The 25,947-nt window shown below is 48.6% G+C and overlaps 1 protein-coding gene across 2 annotated transcripts; it reads left to right on the top strand.

The window, feature by feature from the left end:
• Nucleotides 1-10,443: 10,443 nt before the first annotated feature.
• On the top strand, nt 10,444-25,709 carry LOC125715963 (golgin subfamily A member 7B-like). 2 transcript variants are annotated; one of them, XM_048988132.1, is made up of 6 exons: nt 10,444-10,682; nt 18,285-18,410; nt 19,723-19,875; nt 22,388-22,489; nt 23,647-23,753; nt 25,376-25,709. In XM_048988132.1, exons 1-5 carry the CDS (start codon nt 10,671-10,673, stop codon nt 23,731-23,733), a joined length of 480 nt encoding a protein of 159 aa, XP_048844089.1. In that variant the 5' UTR covers nt 10,444-10,670; the 3' UTR covers nt 23,734-23,753; nt 25,376-25,709. The 2 variants fall into 2 exon arrangements, with proteins under 2 accessions (XP_048844089.1, XP_048844088.1); XM_048988131.1 differs by having other exon boundaries at nt 10,447-10,682; nt 23,647-25,709.
• The last annotated feature ends 238 nt before the right edge of the window (nt 25,710-25,947 follow it).

The following is a 25,947-nucleotide window of genomic DNA, read 5'->3' as shown; positions in this document are numbered from 1 at the left end:
ATGTAGAAGGATCCCTCTCGGTACTTCACTAATGAATATCTCATTTACAAAATCCCAGCTGAAACCAGCAGCTGAATCACATCTGGTTCCACGCACCCGGAAGGTCTGACGCTGACCCACGAGCGGCCGCTGCTTCCTTCACCTAGACGGTGGTGGAGTTGAAAGGTCATGCTTGTAATTCCTCGTCCCAACTACACACGTCCCAATTAGTTCTGCAAATGCCCTTGCAAATAACCTGCTGCCATAACCTTCGTTGCCCTTAGTTGTTTAAATACCATAAGGCCTCAATACCAGCGACTCTAGCATGTTGAATAAAAGCTCAGAATATGATCGCTTAGACTTAAATGTCACCATTCTCCTGAATGTGGACTGAACCCAGCAAAAAGAATGTCTGTTTCCTTGATTGGTGGACCACAGAGGCCAGACTGGGACGCAAACCTACCAGGGAAGACAGATGTACTGGGCCTCTTCAAGCGACAGGCCATGTGCTAGACTGACACATTTACCACAGGCGATATTTAATTGAAATTTAAGTGATATTTAGCTTAGCGGCCGCTAAACAGTCCAGTCAGCTGCTTGGATGACTGTGGGAGTTACATGGTGGATCCAGCAGCAGAAGGCACATGAATAATGAGATGTTATAAAGCTTTACCCTCCTGGTTTGATGGATATTTATGAACTCCAGGACCGAGGGATGCAGTCTGTGGGACGTTTGGCAAATCTGCCAGCGGGCGGCGTACAAACACTGGGCTTAATGTAAGCCAGTTTCTGCTGATTAAGTTGTTCAATTCCTTGCAATCGGCCCTGAAATGCAAGCCGAGGCTTGGCGCTCGCCGGCCTCCCGGTCGAACCGAGTTTGCGTTTCGTCTTGTGCGTTTTGTTTTGTTTTGTTTTCCTTCGCAAATAGTAACATGCCGCTTGTTCCCCCTGACTTTGACGGGAGGGGGTCTGGATGGCGGATCGACTTACGATAGCTGGCTTGTACTGCGAGGGGGAGGCTGTGATATATGGCCTTCATTTTTACATCGGTCGAGCCTGTAACTATGCCTTTGTCTAGCTATTTTCATGTGTTGCTGGGGAACGTAGCGAAAAAAATTGCACCTGATATTATTTTTTTCTTGGCAAGGCTGTGAGAGCTCGGTGTCTGGCTTTGTATTGAGATTTTTCTGGCACGACATGAAAGCCAGTAGGATGTGGAATGGGCTGGATCGCCCCGTGTTTTGTTTGGTTTCAGTTCCGACCGCCCTCACTGGCACTGGCACTGGCACTGGCGCCGCCTTTCCAGTGCATGACACCCTTTGTTTCTAAATCTTTTTCGTACAAACCCTTTTCTCACTGTCATCCCGTAGAGCAGCGGAGCCTCCTGAGTCCTCCATCGCCACGCCCTCTCCTAGGTAGCACACGATTCACCTAGCCGAAAAAAAACCTCTCTTTTTTTGTGACGACTGCGTGTCATTTCTCCCGTCACGCTCCGTCGCATGTCGGCCTTTCTGCGTTGCGTAACGCTGGGCTCTCCCCCGGCGTCTGACATCGGGGACGTCGTTTTTGAGTCAGTCGCAGGAAGGTGGGGGAGCGATGTTCTGTGTCGTTCTGGGATGCTCCGTTCCCGATGCGTGAGCGGGGACTCCAGGAGGAACTGGATCGCAGTTGGAGTCAGGAACGCGAGGGCTTCAGCTTTGGTTCTCTTCAGGGGGTCTGTGCAGTTAACCACCGTACCCCCTAAACAGGTGAAATTCCAGACTCCAGTGCCGACCCTGTCATGTTGCCCTAATGGCTCAGATCCCCCCTGCTTTAATTAAGTAACCCTGGTCTTACTTGCCATACCCTTTACCCAATGGCTGACATAATTAAATCCTTTATACCCCGCCAGCCTCTCCCCTTTAATCTAATAGCTCACATTCTTCACCCCCCCCTTTGCTGAATGATGACTGCTGCCCCACCCCTGTACTAGATGATTACATCCTGCAGCCCTTTACTGTAATAATTCACATCATACAGGCTAAGGTCATTTAAACTATTGGCAATTTTCTGCACACTATTCATGACCTCCGATGTCCCCCCCCTCGCCAGTACTTTGCAAGCCACTTTTATGCCACAGACAAATTTATCTTGCAATGGACCCCTGGCTCTCCCCCCCCCCCCCCCCCCCCCCCAACCGCCATGATTTCTGTGCCTTTTCTCCCTCCCTGAACATTACAGTGAAAAAAAGAGTAAGCAAACGGATCCATCCAACAAAGGCCTGCTTCCTGTACTTTCCTCTTACTGTCAGTGGGAGGGAAGCTGTCGGGGTGTCGGGGGGGAGGGGGGGGGGGGCTGTAATGTCGCAGGCCGTCACAACCCAGCTCAAGATGGGGCTCAAAGAGAAAGGAACGATTTCATCTGCTTGGAAATGCCTCTAGCTGTTATGTTTGACATCGTCGTTCTTTTGTATCACAAGTCCTGTTAGTTTTCATTGTTTCCCAGAATGCCACGGTCTAACTTGCAGACCAGCTGGATGCTGAGAGCTTCCTTCTCTAGTACCAGACATGGGAAACCCGCTTTTACTCCAGGGCCCTGTCTATAGACCCGTGCTTATAGACCAGATTGGGAAATAATGGTATAGACTGTAAGGAAGTGAAGCTGCCTCTCCTCTGTTCAATTTGGTCGTGCTGCATACTCACTCCAGGCACTGCATTCTTCTATGCATGTCCAGGGATGAATTCAGGGGTTCGGCCACAGGGACACTGGCCCAGCTGGAAGCTGATTGGCCTTCTCCTATGTCACTCACAAATTCAAGGCATACCATTGGCTAATGATAAGGCCAGCCCCTCCATAGGAATTTTGGCCCCTCTCATACCTCCCCCCCACCTAGTACCTTATGGTACATTCATAAGAACTGAATCTCAAAGGACATCAGATGCATCCATCCATCGTTTATGCTACCATGCTATGCTGATGCTGTTTTTTTCCTGAGAGAATGTATGCCTTATTTCTGCACATTCTGTTTCATTTTCATTCTCAGATATTTTAGTTTTTAACATGACAGTTTTATAACAGTAGAAAGACACATTTTTCAGTTTTTAGCGAGAAAAAATTATCTAAATTGCTTAAGTACATTTACAAGCTTTTCCTGGAAAGGGAAGACACATGAAAAAAATGCCATTTTGGATGCGGTAGAATGGGCAGCCTTTGCTAAATATGAAACAGATGTGCAGCTTTTATTAGTTTGATTAGCAGAGAAATAAACAGTGCAGATATAAAACCAAGTCTCTGTCATGTGACCGCCACGTGTCATGTGACCGTCATGTGACCGCCACGTGTCATGTGACCACCACGTGTCATGTGACCGTCATGTGACCACCACGTGTCATGTGACCGCCGCTCATTATGCGTTTGTCCTGATCAGCATGCAAAAGGAACTTGCCTGTCTTGCCTCTTGCAATCATTTTGCCGGTGAATAGAGAGTATTTTTGGAATTTCCAGTGCTGAGTACCGCAGCTTTGCCTGTGTAGGTGTATCGCCTGTGTAGGTGTATCGCCTGTGTAGGTGTATCGCCTGTGTAGGTGTATCGCCTGTGTAGGTGTATCGCCTGTGTGCGTAAAGCGTGTGGTTCTCCTTATTCATCGGATTCGTTGGGTGTCGGCAGACGGAGGAATGGAAATCTGATCAGATTACTGAGGCTGCGGCTGAGGACACAACGTCACCAGCTTGGGTCAGACCTGCGGGGACTGAGTTCGCTCTCTGATCTTCTCCATTTATACTTGGCCTGGTTCCGGCCATGTGGGGTTTCTGCACAGTGAAGCAAGGCCCAATTTCTGGAGATGGGAGCCTTTGCAAAAGGCCCGGAAGGGCTCACGGTTCTCTTTCCTCTGTTCTCTCTCCTTCTTTCCTGTCTTTCCATCATTTCCACAGGTGTTTGAAGGCTCATCAGTAAGGCTGGAATAGCGCTGTTTCCCACAACAGGAGATATTCCTTCCTCTGAGTCTGTTGTGAAGACGGCCATGAAGAAAACAAATGGCTGATCCATCCTGCTATATCACATGGTGTAGTTGTACAGTTTTAGGTGCTGACTGCCAAAGATCAGTTGCAGCATGGATCACGCCAATCTCTTCTGCCATATTTTTAGTCATGTTTGTGAAAATACCTGTCGACAGATTCATTTCTTCTCCCTGGGTCTTCCTCTATCCACAATATCTGTGATCTTATTTGTTGCACTGCAGGAGTAGCCCAGCCGCCCCCCCACCCCCGGTTCCCTACTTTCTACAGCTTCCCGAATCCCGAGCGAAACCTCACTGGTGGCTGGCGGACCGGGAACAGAGGAGGAACAAACATCTGCTTTGAATTAGGCTCATCCCTGCCTCACCGAAGGGAGATGGGAGGCAGATGTGTACAGTGGCTGAAGCTCAAAATCCCTGGCCAGTCCTGCACATGCATGTACAGACACACACACATGTGAGGGGGTAGAGTGTTAACACCTGGTGATGCATCTCTCTGGTGCTTTCCTGTCCCACATCACCCCAAGCAGACAGGCAATGGCCTTGTCTTCAGGACAGAACCTGGACTCTCCTATTCCTCAAGATAGTTGCTGGCTTCAGCTGCTAATATCATTAGCTTGAAGCTACTACATCACCAAACCTTTAACCACGAGTGAAAAGGTTCACACAGCCTCCTGGGTCCCTGAAACGGAGCGAAACATGTCGCTTGCGGTGTCAGACACCTACGGCATGGGCTCTGTACGAAACGCCTCCTTACTGGGGCATCACGGCTCCAGCGTTCCAGTGGCGTCCCGTCAGGAAAACTCTCCCTCCCACCTGCCTGGGTTTTCGGGTCCCTGTTTCTATTTTAAGCCCTTGTGGGTCAGTATCCTACTGTGGGGCTTTTCGAGGGATTTCCGAGGATTTGGAGTGGGACAGTTTTCACGTAGCGGGTGGCACCTTTCTGAGCAGGGGAGTGTATTTTGATGTGAATGATACATTTTACTCCGTTAGTTGTTCCAGAGGAAATCGCTTGATCAGGAATAATCCACTGACAATGCTGCACTGTGGGCCTACTGGGGTCAGTGTAGCTTTTTAATGTCAGTGAATAAATCCCTCAGCTCTGGTGCCAAGTCCCTGTCAGGCAGCTCCTCAGCAGATGTTGCGCTGATGTTATCTTCTGGGACTCTGTCTTCCTCTCTTTTCTTTCCCAGAGTTCCGTGCACCATTTTGAAAGCATTATATAGTAATGGATTGCCACACGCTCTTGTCTAATGCCTTGGGGCGACAATCTTTTGAAAGGAACTATGTAAAATAAATTGAACTGAATTTAATATTAGCGTTTACATTCTTGGGTTTTTCATTTTTTATTTTAGTAGTTCGCGAGGAACTTGCAGCTGACTGGCATCCTCTCCAGGATCCTCTTTGCTGCCTGGGATTGGCTGCTGGATAAGCGCTTGGAAGACTGGATGATTCTTAAACCTACATGATTTTTAAGAAGTTCCAGGCATTTCATGAGGTGGATGGAGAGGGTTAGCTAACACTCCAGGCTCAGATGAATGTTCGTGGTGCCTTTTGGTGGTGCTGCACGCCTCTGAGAAGCGGGTTCCTTCAGGCCCGGAGTCTGCGGTTCTGTCTCGTCCTTGGGTGGACGCCCAGGCCGGCGTCCTTGGTCCTGGGCTGTCACCCTGTCAGCGAGTCCGACTTCAGAGCGCTCATTAATTCTCTTTATTGCGACATCGCCCAGGTCCGTGCATTTATTCTCGCCGTCTTTGAAACGCTCATTTGTTGCATTCCCGCGGAGTCTTGCACTGGATGGGGGTGGGGGGATGCATGCTTGAGGTAAATTTTGCCTTGGTGATTAAAAAAGCGGAGTTCTGCCCAGGGGAGGAGAGAGCTAATTATGTAAACGTGCGCCTTCCATGAAATATGCGAAAACCTTTTAATCTCCCTCTTTTCGTTAGCTGCACAAACGCAAGCGCTGGTTGCTGACAGGCCTTTTCAGGCCCTGTAGCTGCGTAATTGGTCATAATAATAATGATCATAGTGCTGCATTCAGCAAAGTCTGTAATAAAACAGTAAAAGCCAAGGAACTCTGTGTTTTTCTGGCAGTTATTTATCTGGAAGTCTTCACTCTGGCCTGATGCTCGTTCCCTGACCCAAGCTATGTTGGTCTGTCACTCACTTCTCCACGGTGCCCTGTTCCTCAGACCCTTACTGTCCTCCTCCGTGGTTCCATGTTCCTCAGACTTTTACTGTCCTCCTCCGCGGTTCCATGTTCCTCAGACTTTCACTGTCCTCCTCCGCGGTTCCGTGTTCCTCAGACCTTCACTGTTCTCTCCGCGGTTCTGTGTTCCTCAGACCCTCACTGTCCTCCTCTGCGGTTCCATGTTCCTCAGACCCTTACTGTCCTCCTCCGTGGTTCCATGTTCCTCAGACTTTCGCTGTCCCCTCCGCGGTTCTGTGTTCCTCAGACCCTCACTGTCCTCCTCTGCGGTTCCATGTTCCTCAGATCTTCACTGTCCCCTCCGCGGTTCCATGTTCCTCAGATCTTCACTGTCCCCTCCGCGGTTCCGTGTTCCTCAGACCTTCACTGTCTTCCTCTGCGGTTCCGTGTTCCTCAGACCTTCACTGTGCTCCTCTGTGGTTCCATGTTCCTCAGACCCTCACTGTCCTCCTCCGCGGTTCTGTGTTCCTCAGACCTCCACTGTCCCCTCTGCGATTCCATGTTCCTCAGACCTCCACTGTCTCCTCCACGGTTCCGTGTTCCTCCCTTGGTGACCAAGGCACACAGATATGCCGACAGGACTGCTATGCCAATTGCCTGTTGTCAAAGTATCTTTTACTGTCAACTCAGATGTATGATGCATGGAATCATACGCTAAGGTGGAATATTACCTTCTTTGGTAATGCTGACGAAAAGTAATGAACAGCATATAAAATAGACAAGGGCATTAAAACATTAAAATGAAAATGAAATACAGTCGCCCGCCTAATTGGTGGGGAAAGATTGTGCAAATTTGGCAGAAAGTGCCATAAATAAATAGATTTTAGTTCCGGAGTTATGAGTCCGGAGCCGTTATTTCTTAGACTGTTCAGCAATCAGACAGTCTGTAGAAAAAACCTTCTTTTAAAGCGCTCAAATGAAAAGTTTGTTTTCGTCTCCGAGGTTCTTGGGGTCGGTCTATTTGTGTTTATATTCTGTACTTTCTTCCTTTTCTCTTCTGTTTTTCGACAGGTAGAAATGGAGACGCTGAGGTTGACGTTGCGTTTCCCCCCCTCCGGAATTTCTCATTTCCTGTCATGCCGGAGAGGAACGTGACTGATTCAGCAGTGTTGGGGTGATGTTTGTGGTAGCAGATGGCCTGACAGGCTTGGCTCTGCGGCTCCCTCCCCAACATGTACACACAAACCCCCCCCCCCACGTTTCTGTCCTGCTTGGTAGCTCCATAGCCCTTCCAGGCAAAACACTGCATGTGCAGCCTAACTGAACATCTACCTGAAAGGGTTCCTGTGAGGTCACAGCCTTTCTAATCGCTTATCCCGCTCAGATTTGTGGGGAAAATACCATTTCATATAAAAAAATTACTTTCAGTATCTTTGTTTATGGCCTTATGGTGTCTTCCTTCATAAGGCATGATTGATGCCGTCTGACACTCTATTGTTTTTTCAAGCGCTTTCAGGGTTTGATCCATTGTTCGGTCTCCAGCAAAGACTCTGGTTTCTGACTGATCAGGCCCAGAGCTGACTGCCTTTAAACTGACTTGAGCTGAGGACCCTCAAAGAGCTCTGAGGCAGAGCCAGGTTACACCAAACCATCCTGAGCGGCAGTGTCCGTCAGACACAACGTCCGGAAATTTCTGTCACATCTATGGATACGGCCTCCAGACCTTCAGTCGCCGCTGCCAAATCATCCAAGATCGTATGTGTTCAGGAAAACGCTGATCTACATCTTCATCCAATTCATCGCAGTGAGTTATATTTTTATCATGACTGTCGGAGCCCTTTGCATGAATTCCAGTCGATTTCAGAGCAAATAACTGGAATAGAGTTTTCAATAACTGACCGCCTGCATTCCTGTCAGTGAAGGTTAACGCGACGATGTCATCCACAGCGAATCACCGAGTTTCCCAACCCACATTCTTCGCATTAATCCCCGTTACAAACACGACATTTCATCTTTCAGTCTTCCTCATTTCTGACATTGTGTTAAAACATTTTCGACGCCGAATCCTCGCGCTGAAACCAGACATCAGATTGCATTACGTTTCGCATTAAATATTGCGCCATGCCTTGCTGGAAAGATGGGCCATTTTTCCACAAAGCGCACCCCTTACAAGCAGGTCCCACTGCGTCTCGCAATAATCCAGTTAATCACGCTCCAGACACGTTCTGTGGCCAGTAAAGGACGGGAACAGCGGCGCAGCAGAGCTACACAGCGACCCGCTGACACTCGCAACTGTCAGAATAATGTCAGTCTGGGCTAGTCATTATAATTGCACTTACATGTCTGTCAAAATCCTGTCCCTTGTTTTGTGCCAAGTACATCTGTGACTCTGCTTTTCTGTGTAAGAGGTCATACAGGTTTTTCTACATGCTTTGAAACGGTTCTATAAATTAGAGAGAGCTTGCTTGCAAAATGTATATTTCTTATGTTTTTTTTTATTTTTTGGCTTGTAGTTGTCATTCAGTGAATGTGTTAATTTAACAATCATTCGAAGGTCTCCACAGTAGGGTTTTTGTGTGTGTCTGTGCATGCGTACGTGTGTCTGTATGTCTGTGTGTGTCTATGTTTGGTGTGTGTGTGTGTGTGCGTGTGTGTGTGTGTGTGTGTGTGTGTGCGTGCGTGTGTGTGTGTGTGTGTGTGCGTGTGTGTGTGTGTGTGTGTGTGTGCATGTGTGTGTGTGTGTGTGTGTGCGTGTGTGTGTGTGTCTGTCTGTGTGTGTGTGTGTGTGTGTGTGTGTGTGTGTGTGTGTGTGTGTGCTCGTCTGTTCACCTTGTTCACAGTTCGCAGACACACACGGTTACATCTCCATCCTGCCCCTCCCTGCCTCCATCTCCTCCTATTAATATCCACTCAGCTGTTCGCCAGCCCTGCGGATATAAACCCCTTCGCTTCCTGGCCTCAAACACCAAGCCGCCTTGTGACCTTACACACGTGCTGCCGGCCACTTTGAGGCCCCAGTCAGCTCACAGTCACAGTGAGACTGTCGTCATGGAGAGAATCTCTGCCTAGACCTTCTCTTGGCCTGGTCCATTCTGTCCTGATCAGGATCATGATGTGGCCTGGAATCCATCTGCCCTGGTGCACCTAGAATGGCAGTCCATAATGGGACACACCCCAGTACTGGTCAACCCATTAGGCGACAGGTGAGGGGGTACAAACTTAGCATGGCTGTTTCACTTCGTCACCACCAGGGGGCGCCATTGGAGGCACTTGATCAGGATGGGCTGTGAGCAGTACTGGCACACAAACAAACACACACACACACACCTTGGGTAATTAAGAGACAACAATTACTCTGTTTAACACAGCCGGAAGCTTGTTCTATATACAGGGAGACCATGCAAATTACAAAGAGCAGAGGCAGGATACAAACCCCCAATCCTGAAAGACTGAGGCGACCGCGAGCCCAACGTGTGTTTCAATAAGTCCCTCAAATTTCCAAATGATTGCCACTCACTTGTGCTGCTAACAGACATTTCAAGCCAGATGTATCTGTCTGCATAAAGGGATTCCTCAAATTTTCCCCTATTTGTGAAACCTTTGATTAAAATGTGATTTCCCATGCCTACAATGAACAGATTGTCTCTGACAGAATCGACAAGACAAAATAAAATACACAATATATTGCTACAAATGTATCTTTGCGCATGAATAGCTTCCACCTTCTTAAATTTACACTGTGGGTTAATCTAGTAATTAATTCTTTTTTTATATATACATTTTTTTCTCCTTTCTTAGCTAAATAACTTCCCACGTGGCAGTGCCCCCGTCCTGGGACCCTACGGAGCGTCACCGTTGGATCCTGTCGGTATATCCCGGCGCCTCGGCCCGTTACGGTCCCAGGTCCGGCGCAGGGGTTCTAACGCGCCGTTCGTGTGCACAGACCTCTCCGGCAGAAACAGCCACTGCGGCATCCTACTACAACTTGATTACGTAAATAAATTATAGAATATATAGAGTCTTTTAACTATTGGACTGAATCCACGGTCCATCACGATGATTTGTTTAGCCACTCTGATAAAATCCAATACTATTTATAACGCACGAGCGGAGCTCCATGAATGTACGCTTTATAGTAGAAATAATAATAATAATAATACTAATCATGTGAAAATAGGATATTTAAACGCACGCGAATTAGTTTTTCCAACAAGTCCCTAACAAATGACGTTGAATCATCATTACTGTAATGATAAATGCTTATTTTAAGATTCCTCTGGCACACAGTTTACTAACTTCCCCCGGTATCTCGGGAAGTCGGCAGAAAGCTGATTCCTCGCCAGGGGGCTCAGCATCAATGCATCGTCACAGACAGGCGGATCCGGTGTGATATCCCTCGGACGTGATGGCCAAGCCCACGGCAGCTGCATCCACCCTCCACCTCCACCCTCGGCAGCTCGTCCCTCCCACCCCTTCGCCAGGCTCTGCTGCGCTGTCCCACTAAAGGCGATTTCAGCACCGGGACAGATCCCGCACTGTCGGATGGCAACATGGCGACAGAGGTAAGCATCAGCGGATCGCTTCATGAAAGCGGCATATACCTCGGCTGCGATCTCCTTTATTTATTTCGGGAAACGAACTGCACAGGGATCATAGACATGATTTGCCCGGCACGCTTCTCCTTTGTCGAGAATAACGCCGGATCATTCGAGTCCGGATGAATAGAAATTTTAACCACAAGAAGTGAAGGTAAAGGGCACAGGTTTTATTAAAGGAATCGGATAGAGAGGAGATCCCTGCTGCTATTTTTGTCGATTGACAATGGGAACGAAGGTCGTTCTTACAAACGCTACAAGTGCACGCTGGACATTCAGAACCACATAAAATATATAAAACTATCGTGAAACGAAATTATATCATTCAGTCCGGGAAAAGGATGGAGAGAGTCATGCAAATTAGTTAATTAAGAAGCAAATCGCTGTCCTCGCTGACGTTTTAAACTGCACACGATCAAGGCATTATGCATTTAGAAAAGTAAATCCGTGTAAGTATGCATAAGCCTTTGTGACTGCGGTATTTGTCCTGGCGTTTTGCGTTTGGGGCTTATAAGCCTGCTGCATGCTTCCTGTTTACCGTGCGCTGCTGTTGCATGCAAGGCGCCATGCGTGACGCGCGCTTGCACTGTTGGGATGCTGAGCCGGATACGGCTCCGCTCCGGGAGTGTTAATCTCCGTGGGTGGCTGGCTGGCTGGAGGTGTCACACCTTTTTCTGCCGGATCTAGCGGGTTTATCGGCGTGCAGGTTTTGGAACTGGGTCCGGGGGCGACGGGTGCGCCCCGTCAGCACCGTGGACAGTTGCTTCATACATATGCAAGCGTTTCATTTTTGCATACATACTGTTAGTCCGCAGCTGGGATAGAGTGGCCTGTGCATTTGTACAAAAGAATCAGTAAATAAATTAATTCCATAACTTATTTTTATGCAGTGTGTGAATAGCGCTAGAGAGTGAACGGCAATGTCTTGTGTTAATATTCTTATGATTTATTGAAGGTAATGGATTGCTGTCTGTCTGAATTTAATAAATCTCCACTTTGAATGGTGCTTTGGCTTTGCCTGAAAGCTCTGGAGGTTTCACTTAACCGAAGCGCTTTAATGGAAATCGATGGACGGGCAACGCTGGATGCCCGCGTTTCTGTTCTCTCTGCTGTTTTAGCAGTTCGGCGCATGATTTTTAAAATTTAATTTTAAGTCAGATCGCCACCTTCCGAGTTTTTTCCAAGCTCGTGTTATGCTTCACTTACGACTGCCTCATTTTGTTAAAATGTAGAGCTGTGTTAGGCCTATATTTAAATAATTTACTCTTACTTACCGCATTAAAAAATTCGAAATATCCCCGGTCTTTCACTAAGTTAAAGGTATTATAGAAACCACTACAGAAGTACAATTGAAGGCTATGCACAAGGATTTTACTAGGTGAGACATGTTTATTTTGTCTTTTGGAGTAATTTAGACAGATGTGAATCCTAAACTTTATAAATCTTCCCGCACAGAGGACTTATTGTTCTTGTCATTAGGTGAGTGATCTGGGGGGGGGGGGGGGGGCTTGTCATTCTAGAGGGGACCTTTTGCTCACTTCGGCATGTCAGGTACAAACGCACAGAACTCCGTGTTGGGCATCATTCAGCTGCAGAGATCACGGTCCCGAATCGCTGTGAATGACGGCATAGTCCACGTCCACCGGAAGATCCGCCGAGCATCAAGCTCCGTCTCCAAAGCAACCGCGTGTGGTTCCGACCCGCTGCTTGCTCAGCGTTGGTAGGACCGTGTCCCCCGCATAGCTATAAAAATAGCAGGCGGGAGAGGGCGTCTGCAAGCACGCGCTCCTCACCACAGACCCAGGTCTCCTTATGCTTGTCCTTTCAATCCGCACTCGTGTCACTGTTATGGTCAAACGAAGGAACCATATAGCTTAGGTGTATGGCAGTCTGATTGATTTATTGATCTTCTGATAGCGGTGATGTAGCTTCAGTTCCAGTGTAAATGTCATCAATGATCAGGTGACTTTGCGGCTGTGACGCTGAGGGCAGGCTGGGGCAGGATCCGAACTTTGACTTCCTGTACTGAGACGGCCGGGGTATCGACCCTGCTTTCCACCAAGTGGAGGCTAGTTCGCAACCCCTTCAGAGTTCTTACACCTGACCTCCGGTGGGATGAAAGTTAGCTTAAAGTATGGCAGAATACTTGGCAGAAGACGTCATGGACGTCGTTAGGTCCGGTCACTCGGGGATAAGCCCTGTGCATTTTAAGCCGAACCCCAAATATTTTAGCGACGATGCCAACCTTCATTCAAAAAAGGAGTAAGTCAAACCCCGGGTAAACTTGACTTAGCGCCTGACCTTTTCGATAGCTAGAAATTTCCTGGGAAGATGCTAATGTGGTGAATAGCTTACCCTGATTTTTATTTGTGCCCCAGGGGGCCTGAACCTTCTGGGTAATGTAGCGGTGAGAGAGTGTCCCTGAAGAGGGAGACAGACACCCAGGTCGCTTACGTATCATGATCAGGCCACTCAGCTTCCCCTGGTGCCCCTTTTCAGTGTCGACCAATTGGCCGTCAGATTAGGTAACCCCTATATTCAGCTGTAACAGGTACAGCCGGGCGATTGAGACGCGCTGTATACATTCCCGAAGATTCCAGCACCACAGGCTCTGACAACAAGCTCAGAATGAAGCAGGGGATGCTGGGAGACCCAGCCATGTGGGGTTTCCCTCCCCCGCAGAGTGCCAAGAATTCTGGATCCAAACACTATCGATTATTAATCATGTGCTTGATGTCAACACTCCCGAGTGTTATTTCACACGCTGTCCCCAAAGAAGCAGCTATCAGTCGCTTCAGCAGCCCTGCTCCGAGGCCTGGACTCTCCACAGCAAGAGAACACGTCCTTGGGGGTCACTGGGAAATTAGCGGGCACTGGGCTCAGACGGCACCAGCGTCCTTGGGACGGAGCACTGAAATTCGAGGACGCAGGGCGCTTTGACGGTGGTGGCGGCATTTCCCTGGGGGGGGTATCGAATGATCGACGCCGTCGTGTAGAACAGCTTGTGAAGGGCGCGATGCCCACCGGGGAGCTTGGTTACATGCCAAGTCTCACAGGCTTGTTGTGACGGTCTCCAGAGACGGGTGCATTTTAGGGGAAAGACGGAGGCATTTCACGGGTGAGGCTGGGACATTTCAGGGAAGAGGCTGGGGCATTTCAGAGGTGAGATTGGGGTGGGGCATTTCAGGGAAGAGGCTGGGGCATTTCAGGGAAGAGGCTGGGGCATTTCAGGGAAGAGGCTGGGGCATTTCAGAGGTGAGACTGGGGCATTTCAGGGAAGAGGCTGGGGCATTTTAGAGGTGAGACCGGGACATTTCAGGGAAGAGGCTGGGGCATTTCAGAGGTGAGATTGGGGTGGGGCATTTCAGGGAAGAGGCTGGGGCATTTCAGAGGTGAGATTGGGGTGGGGCATTTCAGGGAAGAGGCTGGGGCATTTTAGAGGTGAGACCGGGACATTTCAGGGAAAAGGCTGGGGCATTTCAGAGGTGAGACCGGGGCATTTTAGAGGTGAGACCGGGGCATTTCAGGGAAGAGGCTGGGGCATTTCAGGGAAGAGGCTGGGGCATTTCAGGGAAGAGGCTGGGGCATTTCAGGGAAGAGGCTGGGGCATTTCAGGGAAGAGGCTGGGGCATTTTAGAGGTGAGATTGGGGTGGGGCATTTCAGGGAAGAGGCTGGGGCATTTCAGGGAAGAGACTGGGGCATTTTAGAGGTGAGACTGGGACATTTCAGGGAAGAGGCTGGGGCATTTCAGAGGTGAGACTGGGGCATTTTAGAGGTGAGACCGGGACATTTCAGGGAAGAGGCTGGGACATTTCAGAGGTGAGATTGGGGTGGGGCATTTCAGGGAAGAGGCTGGGGCATTTCAGGGAAGAGGCTGGGGCATTTCAGGGAAGAGGCTGGGGCATTTCAGAGGTGATACTGGGGCATTTTAGAGGTGAGACTGATGTGGCTGGGGACTGGGGGGCAGCTTGCACTGGGCGTGTTTCGCAGATACTTTGTTTAAACTCTGAAACCTGTTTGTCAGCTTTGACTTTGGGATTATCACCATTTTTAACGGGGTTTATCGTATACTATGATTCTCAAATTACACCGAAAAGTCCCACACATCAAATTTTGCCAGAATTGCAAGGAAGTGCATCAATTTTGTCCAATGGATCCCAGAAAAGCAGCAGTTTCGGGCCCCTGAACCCATGAGAGCTGGTTACACTGTGACGATATATAGAGCTGACCAGTTAAGTGGCGACAATGTACCTGAATGAAACTGGGGTTATCTATGAATGACTAATTTAACGGATAATTAATGTCTCATTGGTTAATCTATTATCATTTACTGCAGACTGATTAAACTCCAGCCATCTGTGACTGACTGATAACCTACAGTTGATTAGTTAAACTGTGATAACCTGTGGGTGACTAATTATTAGACATGCGGCCATTTTCCACACCTTGAATCAAAACTCCACATCATTAATGGTGTGAAATGCAGCAGCTCATCAGGCGAAAACCTTAGGATTTGAGCCGAGAGACATATTGTGACGTCATGCTTTATGCTGCTGTCGTGGACCCCAAACAGTCCGCACTGGTGTTAAAGTGCAGGATTAATGTTCAGAAGCTGGTGCGCATCGTTAAATTTGTGCCCTCACCTCTGTTTAAAGTACAAAAAGTCACTGAACACGTCTCTGTGGGGAAGACAGTGTCCCCTGCCCACGTAATCGTCCTTACTAATAAAAGAATACAATTACAGCCATTGTGATAGCAAAGCATCAGGAACAAAGCAAAACAGGGCTGTAATGGAAATGAAGCTTAACTGTCTTCAAAAACAGCACCCCACTTTTGTCAGAAGGTCATTTCTACAAGAGAAATACCGATCAGTAAAGCTTTGCATAAATGAGAAGACCTACCAAGTTTACATCGTCAGCTGGGGTGATTTTATTTGCTTCTTTAGATACGGCACATGGCAAAACGTTTTGCGCATTGATCGCATCTGACATAGTGCGACTTCACCGCACTTGGTGTCAGACACCATGTCAGTTTTTCACTACAGTACAACAAACGACTCTGCATAAGTGGCTGAGAAGCAGCCAGTCGGCAGATAGAAAGATGTCAGGTGACAGTTTTCGGCCGAAATGTGAGTGGAAGTCTGATCATTTTCAGGGATAGTAATTCGGGGGGGGGGGGATTTTTTTGGGCCTGCTGGAGGTAGTTTTTTTAAGGATGATGATAGTAACTGTTTAAACATCAGGGGGGCTCTGGAGTCGAAATGACCCCAGCCATCTGGACTCTGCTCAGCAGGTCTATCCACAGCACCGGCCCTCCCCAAGGAGGAGCTAGAGAGGTCATTTTTCGGCAGGGCGGAGTTCAAGCTGAATACACTGGAAAACAGAGGTGACGTTTAAAGATGCAGATTCATCCTGAAGGTTGCTAGTTCGAGTCCCCCTATAAAGGCCACCTTTAATGAGGGGCTCCGAATCACTCTAGCGGTATAAATGGGGAAATTGAAGAAAAGCGTGAGCTAACACACACTCCCGGTCTCGCACATGATCCAACGTGACCGCTCACACTCGCGCACGCCTGCTAACTGAACTGCGAACGCATCGGGGACTCCAAAAAATCCATGTTCCCGAGAACGTTGGCAGCTGCCGGCTGCATCGGTCATTTCCACTAAAACGGTGATGAAAGAGGACCTTTAGTTAGTTTTAGAAATCCACTCTTTCACCAAAGAGCCGCAAAAGTCTATGGAGCGTGTGAAACACGAGTCTCACGGGGAAAGTGAGAATGGCACAGCGAGGCCCAGTGGGCGCAGCTGGAAGAGCACGAGGCCGGGGTGGGTTTTACTAATGAGCAGATGCACATGAGCTCAACCCCACTCTACCTGGCAAAACCCAGTTCTCGGGTCCAGATCTGCCAGATGAAATCGAATCCAGCAGAGAGGTAAGGAATGCAGCTGGAAAATGTTTCCTTTGATGTTTATAAATCTGGTCAGGTGACTGAGTGCATGGGGTCACATGACCTTTCTAGAACACATGATTAATCACAATTAATGTGGCCATTTATATAGAAGATGGTCAGCTCTTTGAAAAAAGGTCATGCAAAAAGGGACAGATCCTTTCAGTAAAACACCCAGTATAATTTTCCCGGGTCAAATGTAGTGGAACTAATAGTTTTTTTAAAAATAGCACCCTGCATTGATGCTGAATTTAGACATGTTTGTTTTGGAGGCCTGTTGGTGGCCTCATGTCTGTGGGGTGTCCCTCGACTCAGTGGCCATAGACCCCCACAGACAGATGGTGCGTAAAAGGTCAGTGTGAGAGCTGCAAGGCGTTTATGGTCTCCTAAGAGTGTTTCTCAATCCAGTACTCAGGACCCACAGCCGGTCCATGTGTTTGCTCCCTCCCAGCTCCCTCCCAGCTCCTGGTAAAAATGTGGACTGTCTGTGGGTCCTGAGTACTGGATTGGGAAACACTGTGTAAAAGTATTGTGGCATCAGCAGGCCCTTTTCCTGCATTCCTCTTTGGGCTCGCGGGTCATTTGGTTGACGGCGGCTCACGGAAATCCGTTGGGAATGAAAGACCCCCTGTGCACATCAGAGCCTGAAGACGCAGGGAGGACATTCAGTAAACATACAGGGAACTTACAGTGGACATACAGGGGACTTACAGTGGACATATAGGGGACTTACAGTGGACATACAGGGGACTTACAGTGGACATATAGGGGACTTACAGTGGACATACAGGGGACTTACAGTGGACATATAGGGGACTTACAGTGGACATACAGGGGACTTACAGTGGACATATAGGGGACTTACAGTGGACATATAGGGGACCTACAGTGGACATACAGAGGAATTACAGTGGACATATAGGGGACTTACAGGTGATGTACAGCTTACACCTTAATTATGATAAAGCTCTGATCAGTAATGTATTTGCAGACCTTCCTCTGTGTTCCTGAACTTCAGAGAAGGTCTTTCGGAGACTGAGGCATCTGTCATGTCCGTTTCTTATTCGAATATTACTAAAAGGGGCAGTTTTGCGTTTTCAAACGAGTCCCTAATTAGCACTAATTATATTATTATATATTAATTATAACATCCAGATGTCATGGACGCAGGTTCCAGGCATTGGATATGCCTCAGATTAGGCACACGCACACGTGCAGACGGATTGAAATGCGAGCCTGCGTGTGGCAGCTTACAGCTCTGGCAGACTATACGGCTGCAAATCGCTGAGTTTGGTCCATATTCCCTGTCTAATAAAGCCAGGAATGCACTCCCTCAGTTTTCCACCTGTTTTTGTCCATTGGAAGCTGTCATGAGCACTTTGAGTTCATTATGAGGTGGAGCAGTAGGTGGCACTGTGGTTAAGGACGTCGTTAAGGAGTTTTTAGTGCCAGCCCCCAGACGGGGTCCAGTTTAACCTGAATGCCCTCAGTAAAACACAATGTTATAAAGGTCATTTGTAATAAAACAACTGAACGTACAGACGCAATAATAATAAGATAAACCCTGTGAAATTTTTGTCCATTTTTAAGAATGCTGACCATTCTTTCTCTGTCTCTCCAAGTTCCACAACCTTCAGGAGCTGCACCACAGTGCATCTCTGGCCACCAAGGTCTTCATTCAGAGGGACTACTCTGAGGGGACCGTCTGCAAGTTCCAGACCAAGTTTCCCGCAGAGTTGGACAGCCGGGTGAGCATCCCCCTGCCCCCCAACCCCGCCCACAATCCCAACATTCCCGCCCACGAACATCACCGGTCAACTCATTAGACAACATAGACAGCAGCCTACGGCACCATCTTCTGAGGAGGTGCAACATAGCAATCCAGGTTCGCTTTCTCTCAGATAGGGGGCAGGACAGACGGAGAAATGCAGACTGTCCGACAGACAGACATATACACAGACAGAGACACAGACGGACGGAGATGTAGTCAGCTCGACAGATACACAGGCACAGACAGACAGAGAGACAGACAGACACAGACAGACCCTCAGAGCCACAGACAGACAGACAGAGTGACAGACAGAAAGATAGACAGACAGACACAGTCAGACCCTCAGAGCCACAGACAGACAGACAGAGCAACAGACAGAGAGACGCAGACAGATAATCCTGTTGAGCATCAACTCAACAGACAGACACATTTATTATAAGGTGCTAAGAAATATAAATATACCAGAATATAACAGATGGAAATTGGTTTAAAAGTGCCTGGAAAGGCCTGAGCACAAATATCCATCCTGGGGGAGGTTTGGGTTTTTGGTTAACAAATTTACAGCTGAGCTGTAACCCATTTAAGAGCCTCGCAGGAAGACGCCTGTGGGGGTATCGGGTTTCCACGGCGTTTAGGGCTCGTTGGGGTGGCTGTGCTCCCCATTACAGCCCCGACAGTTTATTAGTCTCATTAGGAAGCAGCCCCAAGGGTGGGGGTGTGTTAAAACCCGCGTTTTCCAAGTCCATGAGCACCACAAGCAGCTAGCCTCCCCGCCCAACACGCCAACTCAGCTGAAAAGGGGAAAAAAGTCGATTCGAAAGTGTCGTTCACATTAATTAACTCTGCCGAAGTGTTAATAAACCACCGAGGGGTGCCGTGGATGCACAGCCGGGGGGGGGGGGGGGGGGGGGTCGCGGGAAAAAAAGGATATTTTTAGGACGGGTTTGGCAAGCAAAGTCGCCCCTGTTAATTAAAAAAAACTGACAATAGCAGTGCCAAAAAGCGAGAAAGAGAGGGGTAGAAACGGAAGGAAAAACAGACGTCAGGCAGCTTTAGCATAAATTAAGATCCCGGCAGAGATGACGGGGGGGGGGGGGGGTCCGGAATCTGTTCAGAATCACGTTTTATGTCTCGGGGACTAAAAAAGACAGGAAATGATGAAAAGACTGGAGTTGTGGTAGCCGGAGGAGAACCACTGATGTACCAGGATACCAGGAAAGTTCTAGAAACATAGGCTGACCTACTGAAGCTGGACATTGTGCTCGTGTCGTCCTTGCGCATGCATGCAGATCGAGCGGGCCCTCTTCGAGAACACGGTGAAGACGCTCAACGATTACTACGCGGAGGCCGAGAAGATCGGCGGCCAGTCATACCTGGAGGGCTGTCTGGCCTGCGCCACGGCATACATCATCTTCCTGTGCATGGAGACGCGCTACGAGAAGGTGAGCAGCGTGACCTAATGCTAATGCTAATGCTAACGCGGCCCGTGAGCTCCTCTCCAGCCCATGGTACCACAGCAGGCCCCATTGGAATAAGCAGGAGGATTAGCTTGCTTGAATTTCAACATCTGAATCCCCAGGAAGCCAATCAGGAAGCCAAGGAATCCACAGGGAGCCAATCAGGAAACTGAAGAATCCACAGGGAGCCGATCAGGAAACTAAGGAATCCACAGGGTGCCAATTAAGGCACCAATGAATTCTGAGATCAGAGACCCTGTCTGGCGACCAAGAAATCGCTAAATCAGTGAGCCAGTCTGCCAATTATGGAATCCCTAAATTAGAGAGCCATTCAGGGAACCAAGGGATCCCCAGATCAGGCAATCATGTGGGGAATCAAGAAATCCTCAGATCAGGGCACCAATCAGGGAACCAAAGAATGTCTTGATCAAGGAGTCAGTTGGTTGAGCAATGAATGACAGCTCAGAGAACCAATCAGAAAATGAGTAAAACACCAGGTCAGGGAAGCAGTGTGTCCCTGGCCTGGATTCTGAGGGATGACACACATAATGAACAGTACCCACCACTGTATGCTGACCCAGCTTGCAGTACTTCTGCAAAGCAGCCTCTGTCCTGTTATTATGGAATGTGTTTAATAATACATACCGCTTTTTGGAGATGCTTGGATTAATAAATATTTTATTCAGTTCTAAAGTAATAAATATTTGATATTAAGTATAATATCCAACTGGATCCAGCTGGAAAAATAGACCGAATATAAAGTGCTGATGTTACGGTTTGAGGCTTATTACCCCCAAACAATCTCAGAGAATGTGAGCAGCACCCCCAACGCACTGCACTCTGTCTCGAGAGCCCTCGAGTGTTCGTTAATACCAAGACCAGCATCTGGGGACTTTTACCCTCCTCTGTACTTCTGTTGTCGAGTATTGGAACTGGTCTTCAGCAATGGAAGATGACAAGAAGGGGTGTACGAGAACATGACTACGGTCAAGTTCACCTGCTGAGAAACACGCTTCGCTGTAAAAAGCAATCCCATTAGGCACTGGGGTATATCTGTAAGTGGATATATCATGCTAAGGCTCAGCAAGCCGGAAGCTACGTGCTGAGCAGGTCCAAGCAGCAGAAGGTGGATCTCCTGAGATGTAGGACAGTCGAGCCGCTGAAACAGGCTCTGCCTCTTTTTTGTTGTTGGTCTGGCTTTGGCTTCTAGTAGCGTGAGGGTCCTGATCATTTATGGCTTGAGGTATTTACCACAGTATTAAGTAACATAAAAGTCCTACTGGATCATATATCCACTAGTTGATGTTCCTTTAATTTCCTGGAATTTTGAACATGGAAATGTTCACACCATGACCAGCAGCAGACCCAAAAACGACCTGGTATGTAGCTTACCAACCACCAGAATTTTAGGAATTTCTAGGAATTTGAAAAGATTTGAGGAATAATCTCTGCACATGTGTCAAATTCCCATATATTAAAGACGAGCCTTTTACGACCCCATGAGACGTGGCCCCACCCCAGCTTGTGGGGTCCAGCTGCCCCCACACACACCCATCCATCTTTCCTCTCTGTTATTCATCCCCGCCATGACCCACACGCCAAGTTCACTGTTTACTGTCTTTAAGCAGCTGCATATTCTGGGATTTCTGCTTATGTGTCCGCTAGCTGCATCCCTGTGGTCTAACAGCAGATTCCCTCCTGGGATTCCCCCCTCCTGCTCAGCGACATGTTCCTTCACGATGGCACCAACCGCCTAGCCTTACTTCCCACCCTTTGCTCGAGGTGATGTCACGGTCACATCACGGTCACGATCGCATCACGGTCACGATCGCATCACGGTCACGATCGCATCACGGTCACGATCGCATCACGGTCACATCACGGTTGTTGATCCTGACAGCCGACGGCATGAAGTCCCAGATGAAGCTAATTCCAGCCCTGGGGCGTTTATTTAGAATGTCACAGCCTGTGGTTGCATTGTGCAGACCCTCACCTCCTCACTGCTCCTGTGCTGAGCAGATCTGAGGTCTCCTTACAGAAACAACAAAAACATGGTTTCCCAGATCGTTAGCGCTCCTCTAATTAGCCATGGCCTATATGCACACCACTGCCAGAAGCTAATGAAGCGGATCTGAAGCCCTGGATCACACGACACTCCACAGGGATACGAAGGGGCTGTTTGTCATTACCGTTAGGTCAAAGGTCGCCTTGCACTGCACAGCGCGGAGGCGAAAGCGGCACATGCTCCTGTCGCGCGGCGACACTCGTGCTCTCACTTGAAATTATGCTAGAGACTGAGAGAAGGCAGATTTTAGTTCATGAAAAGGCGAAAGACCCTCTTTTGTGCTGCGTTTGCAGGACAGGCTCCTCCCCAGCCACGGTGCCCGGCTAAAGGATGGCAGCTGGTCGGGGGGGGGGGGGGGGGGGGGTCTGTATTCTGCTTTCTGTCCATCTAACCATCTCTGCAACCTGCCCCCCCCCCCCCCACTGCCCCCAGGTGCTGAAGAAGATCTCCAAATACATACAGGACCAGAACGAGAAGATCTACGCCCCGCGAGGTCTGCTCATCACAGACCCCATTGAGAGAGGCATGCGAGTTGTATCCTTTTCCAGAATCGTCCGGGATGGTTCCTCAGCTGGGTTCTCCAAATAGGAGAAGGAGAACCGGAACGCTGGCTTGGGGAATTCTCTCCCTTTCCGATATTTACTGCCTTTAATGGCCTGTTAAACCCACCCAGCTGGTATCGAAGGCAAAGCGTCTAGCTGCACTTTCAGCAAATGGCGAGGACCAAAATCGCATTTTCTCACAGGTTATTGTGTTTCACCCGACTTGGTCCAGACACAGACGATGACACAAGCGAGAAAAAATAAAATACTAAGTCATACGCCACTATTTCATCAATCTCCGCTCCATATTAAAAACAAACACCACTGTGCTGAAAAGCTATAGTGCAAGCAGTCTGCATGGGTGTATTTGTGTTTCTGATTGAAATGCTGCCAAGTTTTTGATAATATCAGTGCAGTTTACTTTCCGAAGGGCAGATTTAATGAAGCGTAAAGTTAGGCTGGACCTCTGGTGTTCCTGCCTGACAGGTCGTTGTCATACACTAACCCCGAAGCCTAATCTAGCCACATTTGTACCTTTCGTTCTGAATTTCTCAGGTCTGACCTGCAAATATTTGTAACCAAAATCCATATGGACACAAAGGTACAGGTAGCATTCAACTTACATAAAAACCAATTCACGTGGATCTGGACTTGCGCAAAAAATATCGGAGATTTGCAGAAGCGCCAACGCAAAAAGGTACCATACACTGCTAAGTAAATTTGCAGTTTAATCATAAAAAATGTTATATATGTTTTTTAGTACGTATTACTAGTGTATGTTGGCTGATATGTTTTTAGGTGTCTCATAGGTAAAGGTTTTTGGAAAGGATTACTTACCTCAGTCGAGAAGAGCCTGTATACCTAAAAAACACGAAGATATACCGAGAAGACGGTATTTGAATTATTCCAGTGCCGTTTTTGGGTCTGTGGAGGTGTGGGGGGTGCCAGTGGAGATGGCGATATCTGTGTTGTGGAGGAGGGGGGGTGCAGGGTATGGGACAGGCTGAACCAGACTGGTCAGCTGGTATGCTGAGGTGGGTAGTTCAGGTCCAGAGAGAATAAATCCAGACTCAACCAAACTGGATTTTTACTCTTACAGAACTACCCACTTCTGCCAGTGCGTTTGACCCTTGACCTCTACGCGCCCAGATCGAGATCTCTGTCTTCGAGGACCGCGGCTCCAGTGCCTCCAGCTCGGGCAGCAGCTCCACCAGCAGCAGCAGCAGCGGCCGATGACTGGCGGAGCAGCACCAGGGGTATGGGTACCGGGGGGCGGAGGCGCTCCCCAAGATCCGCATGCTGAAACATGAGAGCACCCGATTCTGAGCCGGGAGCAGTGCCGTGGGCAGTACACTGCAGCGCACTGCACCACACTGCAGCCAGGAGCTCACACACACGCACGCGCACACACACGCTCCCCCCTGTCCCGCCCCCACTAACCCTGTCTCTGTGGTCATGTCTTTCATCCGCCATTTACACAGATGCAAAGTCCAGGTGCAGATAGTACAAATCCAGACCAAAGTTTCGCTTCAACCGACCCGTTGAGTATAATGAGTAACATTCATTACTGAACTGGTTGGTCGAAACAAAACACTGGACTGGATTTGTACTTTCTGGACCTGAACTTTCCACCTCTGGCAATTCACATATGCTGCTTAGTTGGGCTGGTTTTCTCTGTGGCACCATCCTGTAGTGTCGTCACCACTCACCACAACTGCTGCGTAGCCCTAAGAGGGTCCGAAACAGAATGTACGTGGCACATGGTGGGCCAGTAATTCTACACCGGTGGTCAATGGACTGTCATGGCACCTCCAAACCCTTACCTGGGCGGACAGGGTCACATCTTTACATGATTATTTCCAGGGAATGATCGTATTGGTCAAACAACTTTATATGACCATTGATAGACAAAAAAACAGAGAAGGACCCTCGTTTTTCCATGTATGTGACATGGAGGACCCTCCATACAGGCATCATGCAAGAAGATCAGCAGAGACCGGCTCAGCCTGGTGTTCCTGTCATTCCCAGCCCCATTCCACGCCTGCGATCTCTTTTTAAGGCTAATGATCCACTGTCCCGAACCCCGGGGATCCTAAGCGTGAGCCCACAGTGATGGAGCCACAGTGCATTATGGGAATGAGCGGATCTGATGATGCCATGCTGGGCGCTCCAATCTCAGACCCAGTGCGCTTACATCTTTCGTAATGAGATCCTGCAGATTGCCTGTCGGTACAGAAGGCGGAACACTATAACACTGACCACCCAGCCACTTATCCAGCACAGGGTCGCAGAAAAACTGAAAACTGCACAGCCTACAGCGCCACCATTGGGCCGCAGTGGGAACTGCAGGGGCCCGAAAGCATGAGACACGAGACAGCTGATCATCCCATGACCCTCATATCTTGGCCTTCTTAGTCCAGGTCCATTTCTCCTCATTACAATATGCTTTCATCACCACCAGTCATTATTATTATTATTATTATTATTATCATTATTATTATTATGCAATTGGTTTTTATCTCTTGAATTATTCACATATCTTCTGGTTTTGTTTAAATCTGTCTTTATTTTGAGACTCAGAGGGTTTGAAGTTCTCTCTAGTACCTGTCCTGACCCTCCCCTCCCTCACCAAGCCCCGCTTGGCTTTTTGCCCCCCCCCCCCAGATTTCTCTTTGACTGGAGGTGCTTGGTATATCACAGCGTAGCACATAAGGCTGGAGGGGGCATGAGGGGAGGGCAGCTGGCATCCGACAGGCAAGGTGGCACACTTTTAGTGAATCAGATTTGCTTTCCCGCTGGCTAACATGATTATGATTTGTGTTTATATAATTTACCCCTTTAATTTATCCTCTCATTTTCCTCCCCCTTTTGTTTTCAGCACATCACCTGGCACCCCAACAACAACAACAACTATTTTTTAACACCTGTCCTGAGCTTTGCACATTTATAGAAGTAGCTGATGGCGGGGGTCCTGGCGGGAGAGGCATGTTCGTTAGCTCCTCCCCCAAAGCCCCGCCCACACCTAGCCTCACACTGCACACTGTTCAGGTAGCTCCTGTGCCCCACCCTTCCTAGCCCCACCCACCGCCATAACGGATGCCTTCATGTTTCTCCCCTGTGGATATACTCAACCTTGGCGCTGAAAAATGGACCCTTCACCTCTGCTGAGCCTGATGTACAGTTTACAGTGCATGAAGCCATTTCTGTATGCGTGGGGGTGTGTGGGGGGGGGGGGGGGGGGGTGGGGGAACAAAACAAAAAGTCCTCATGTGTTGTTTTAGGTTGTGAAAATAATCATCAGGATTATAACCCCCCCACACTTGTGAGTTGTCATTTTGTGGATGCTGAATTTGGGGAGGGATTTTCAGGACAGCAATAGAACCTCCTGGGTGATAAAGGACAGCTGGGGGGGTAGTTATTAGTGACCAGTCTGAAAGGGGGGGGTTACCT

This window comes from Brienomyrus brachyistius, chromosome 20 (genome assembly GCF_023856365.1).
Source record: "Brienomyrus brachyistius isolate T26 chromosome 20, BBRACH_0.4, whole genome shotgun sequence".
Lineage (NCBI taxonomy): Eukaryota > Metazoa > Chordata > Actinopteri > Osteoglossiformes > Mormyridae > Brienomyrus > Brienomyrus brachyistius.
The sequence above is the reverse complement of the archived record's forward strand: the minus strand, read 5'-3'. Positions and strand labels throughout refer to the sequence as shown.

What these genes read in the sequence shown, in the direction of transcription:
- LOC125715963 (XM_048988132.1), top strand. An exon ending in TGGAGACGCGCTACGAGAAG is followed by an intron (nt 19,876 to 22,387) that starts GTGAGCAGCGTG and finishes CACTGCCCCCAG; the next exon opens with GTGCTGAAGAAGATCTCCAA. An exon ending in TTGAGAGAGGCATGCGAGTT is followed by an intron (nt 22,490 to 23,646) that starts GTATCCTTTTCC and finishes CTACGCGCCCAG; the next exon opens with ATCGAGATCTCTGTCTTCGA.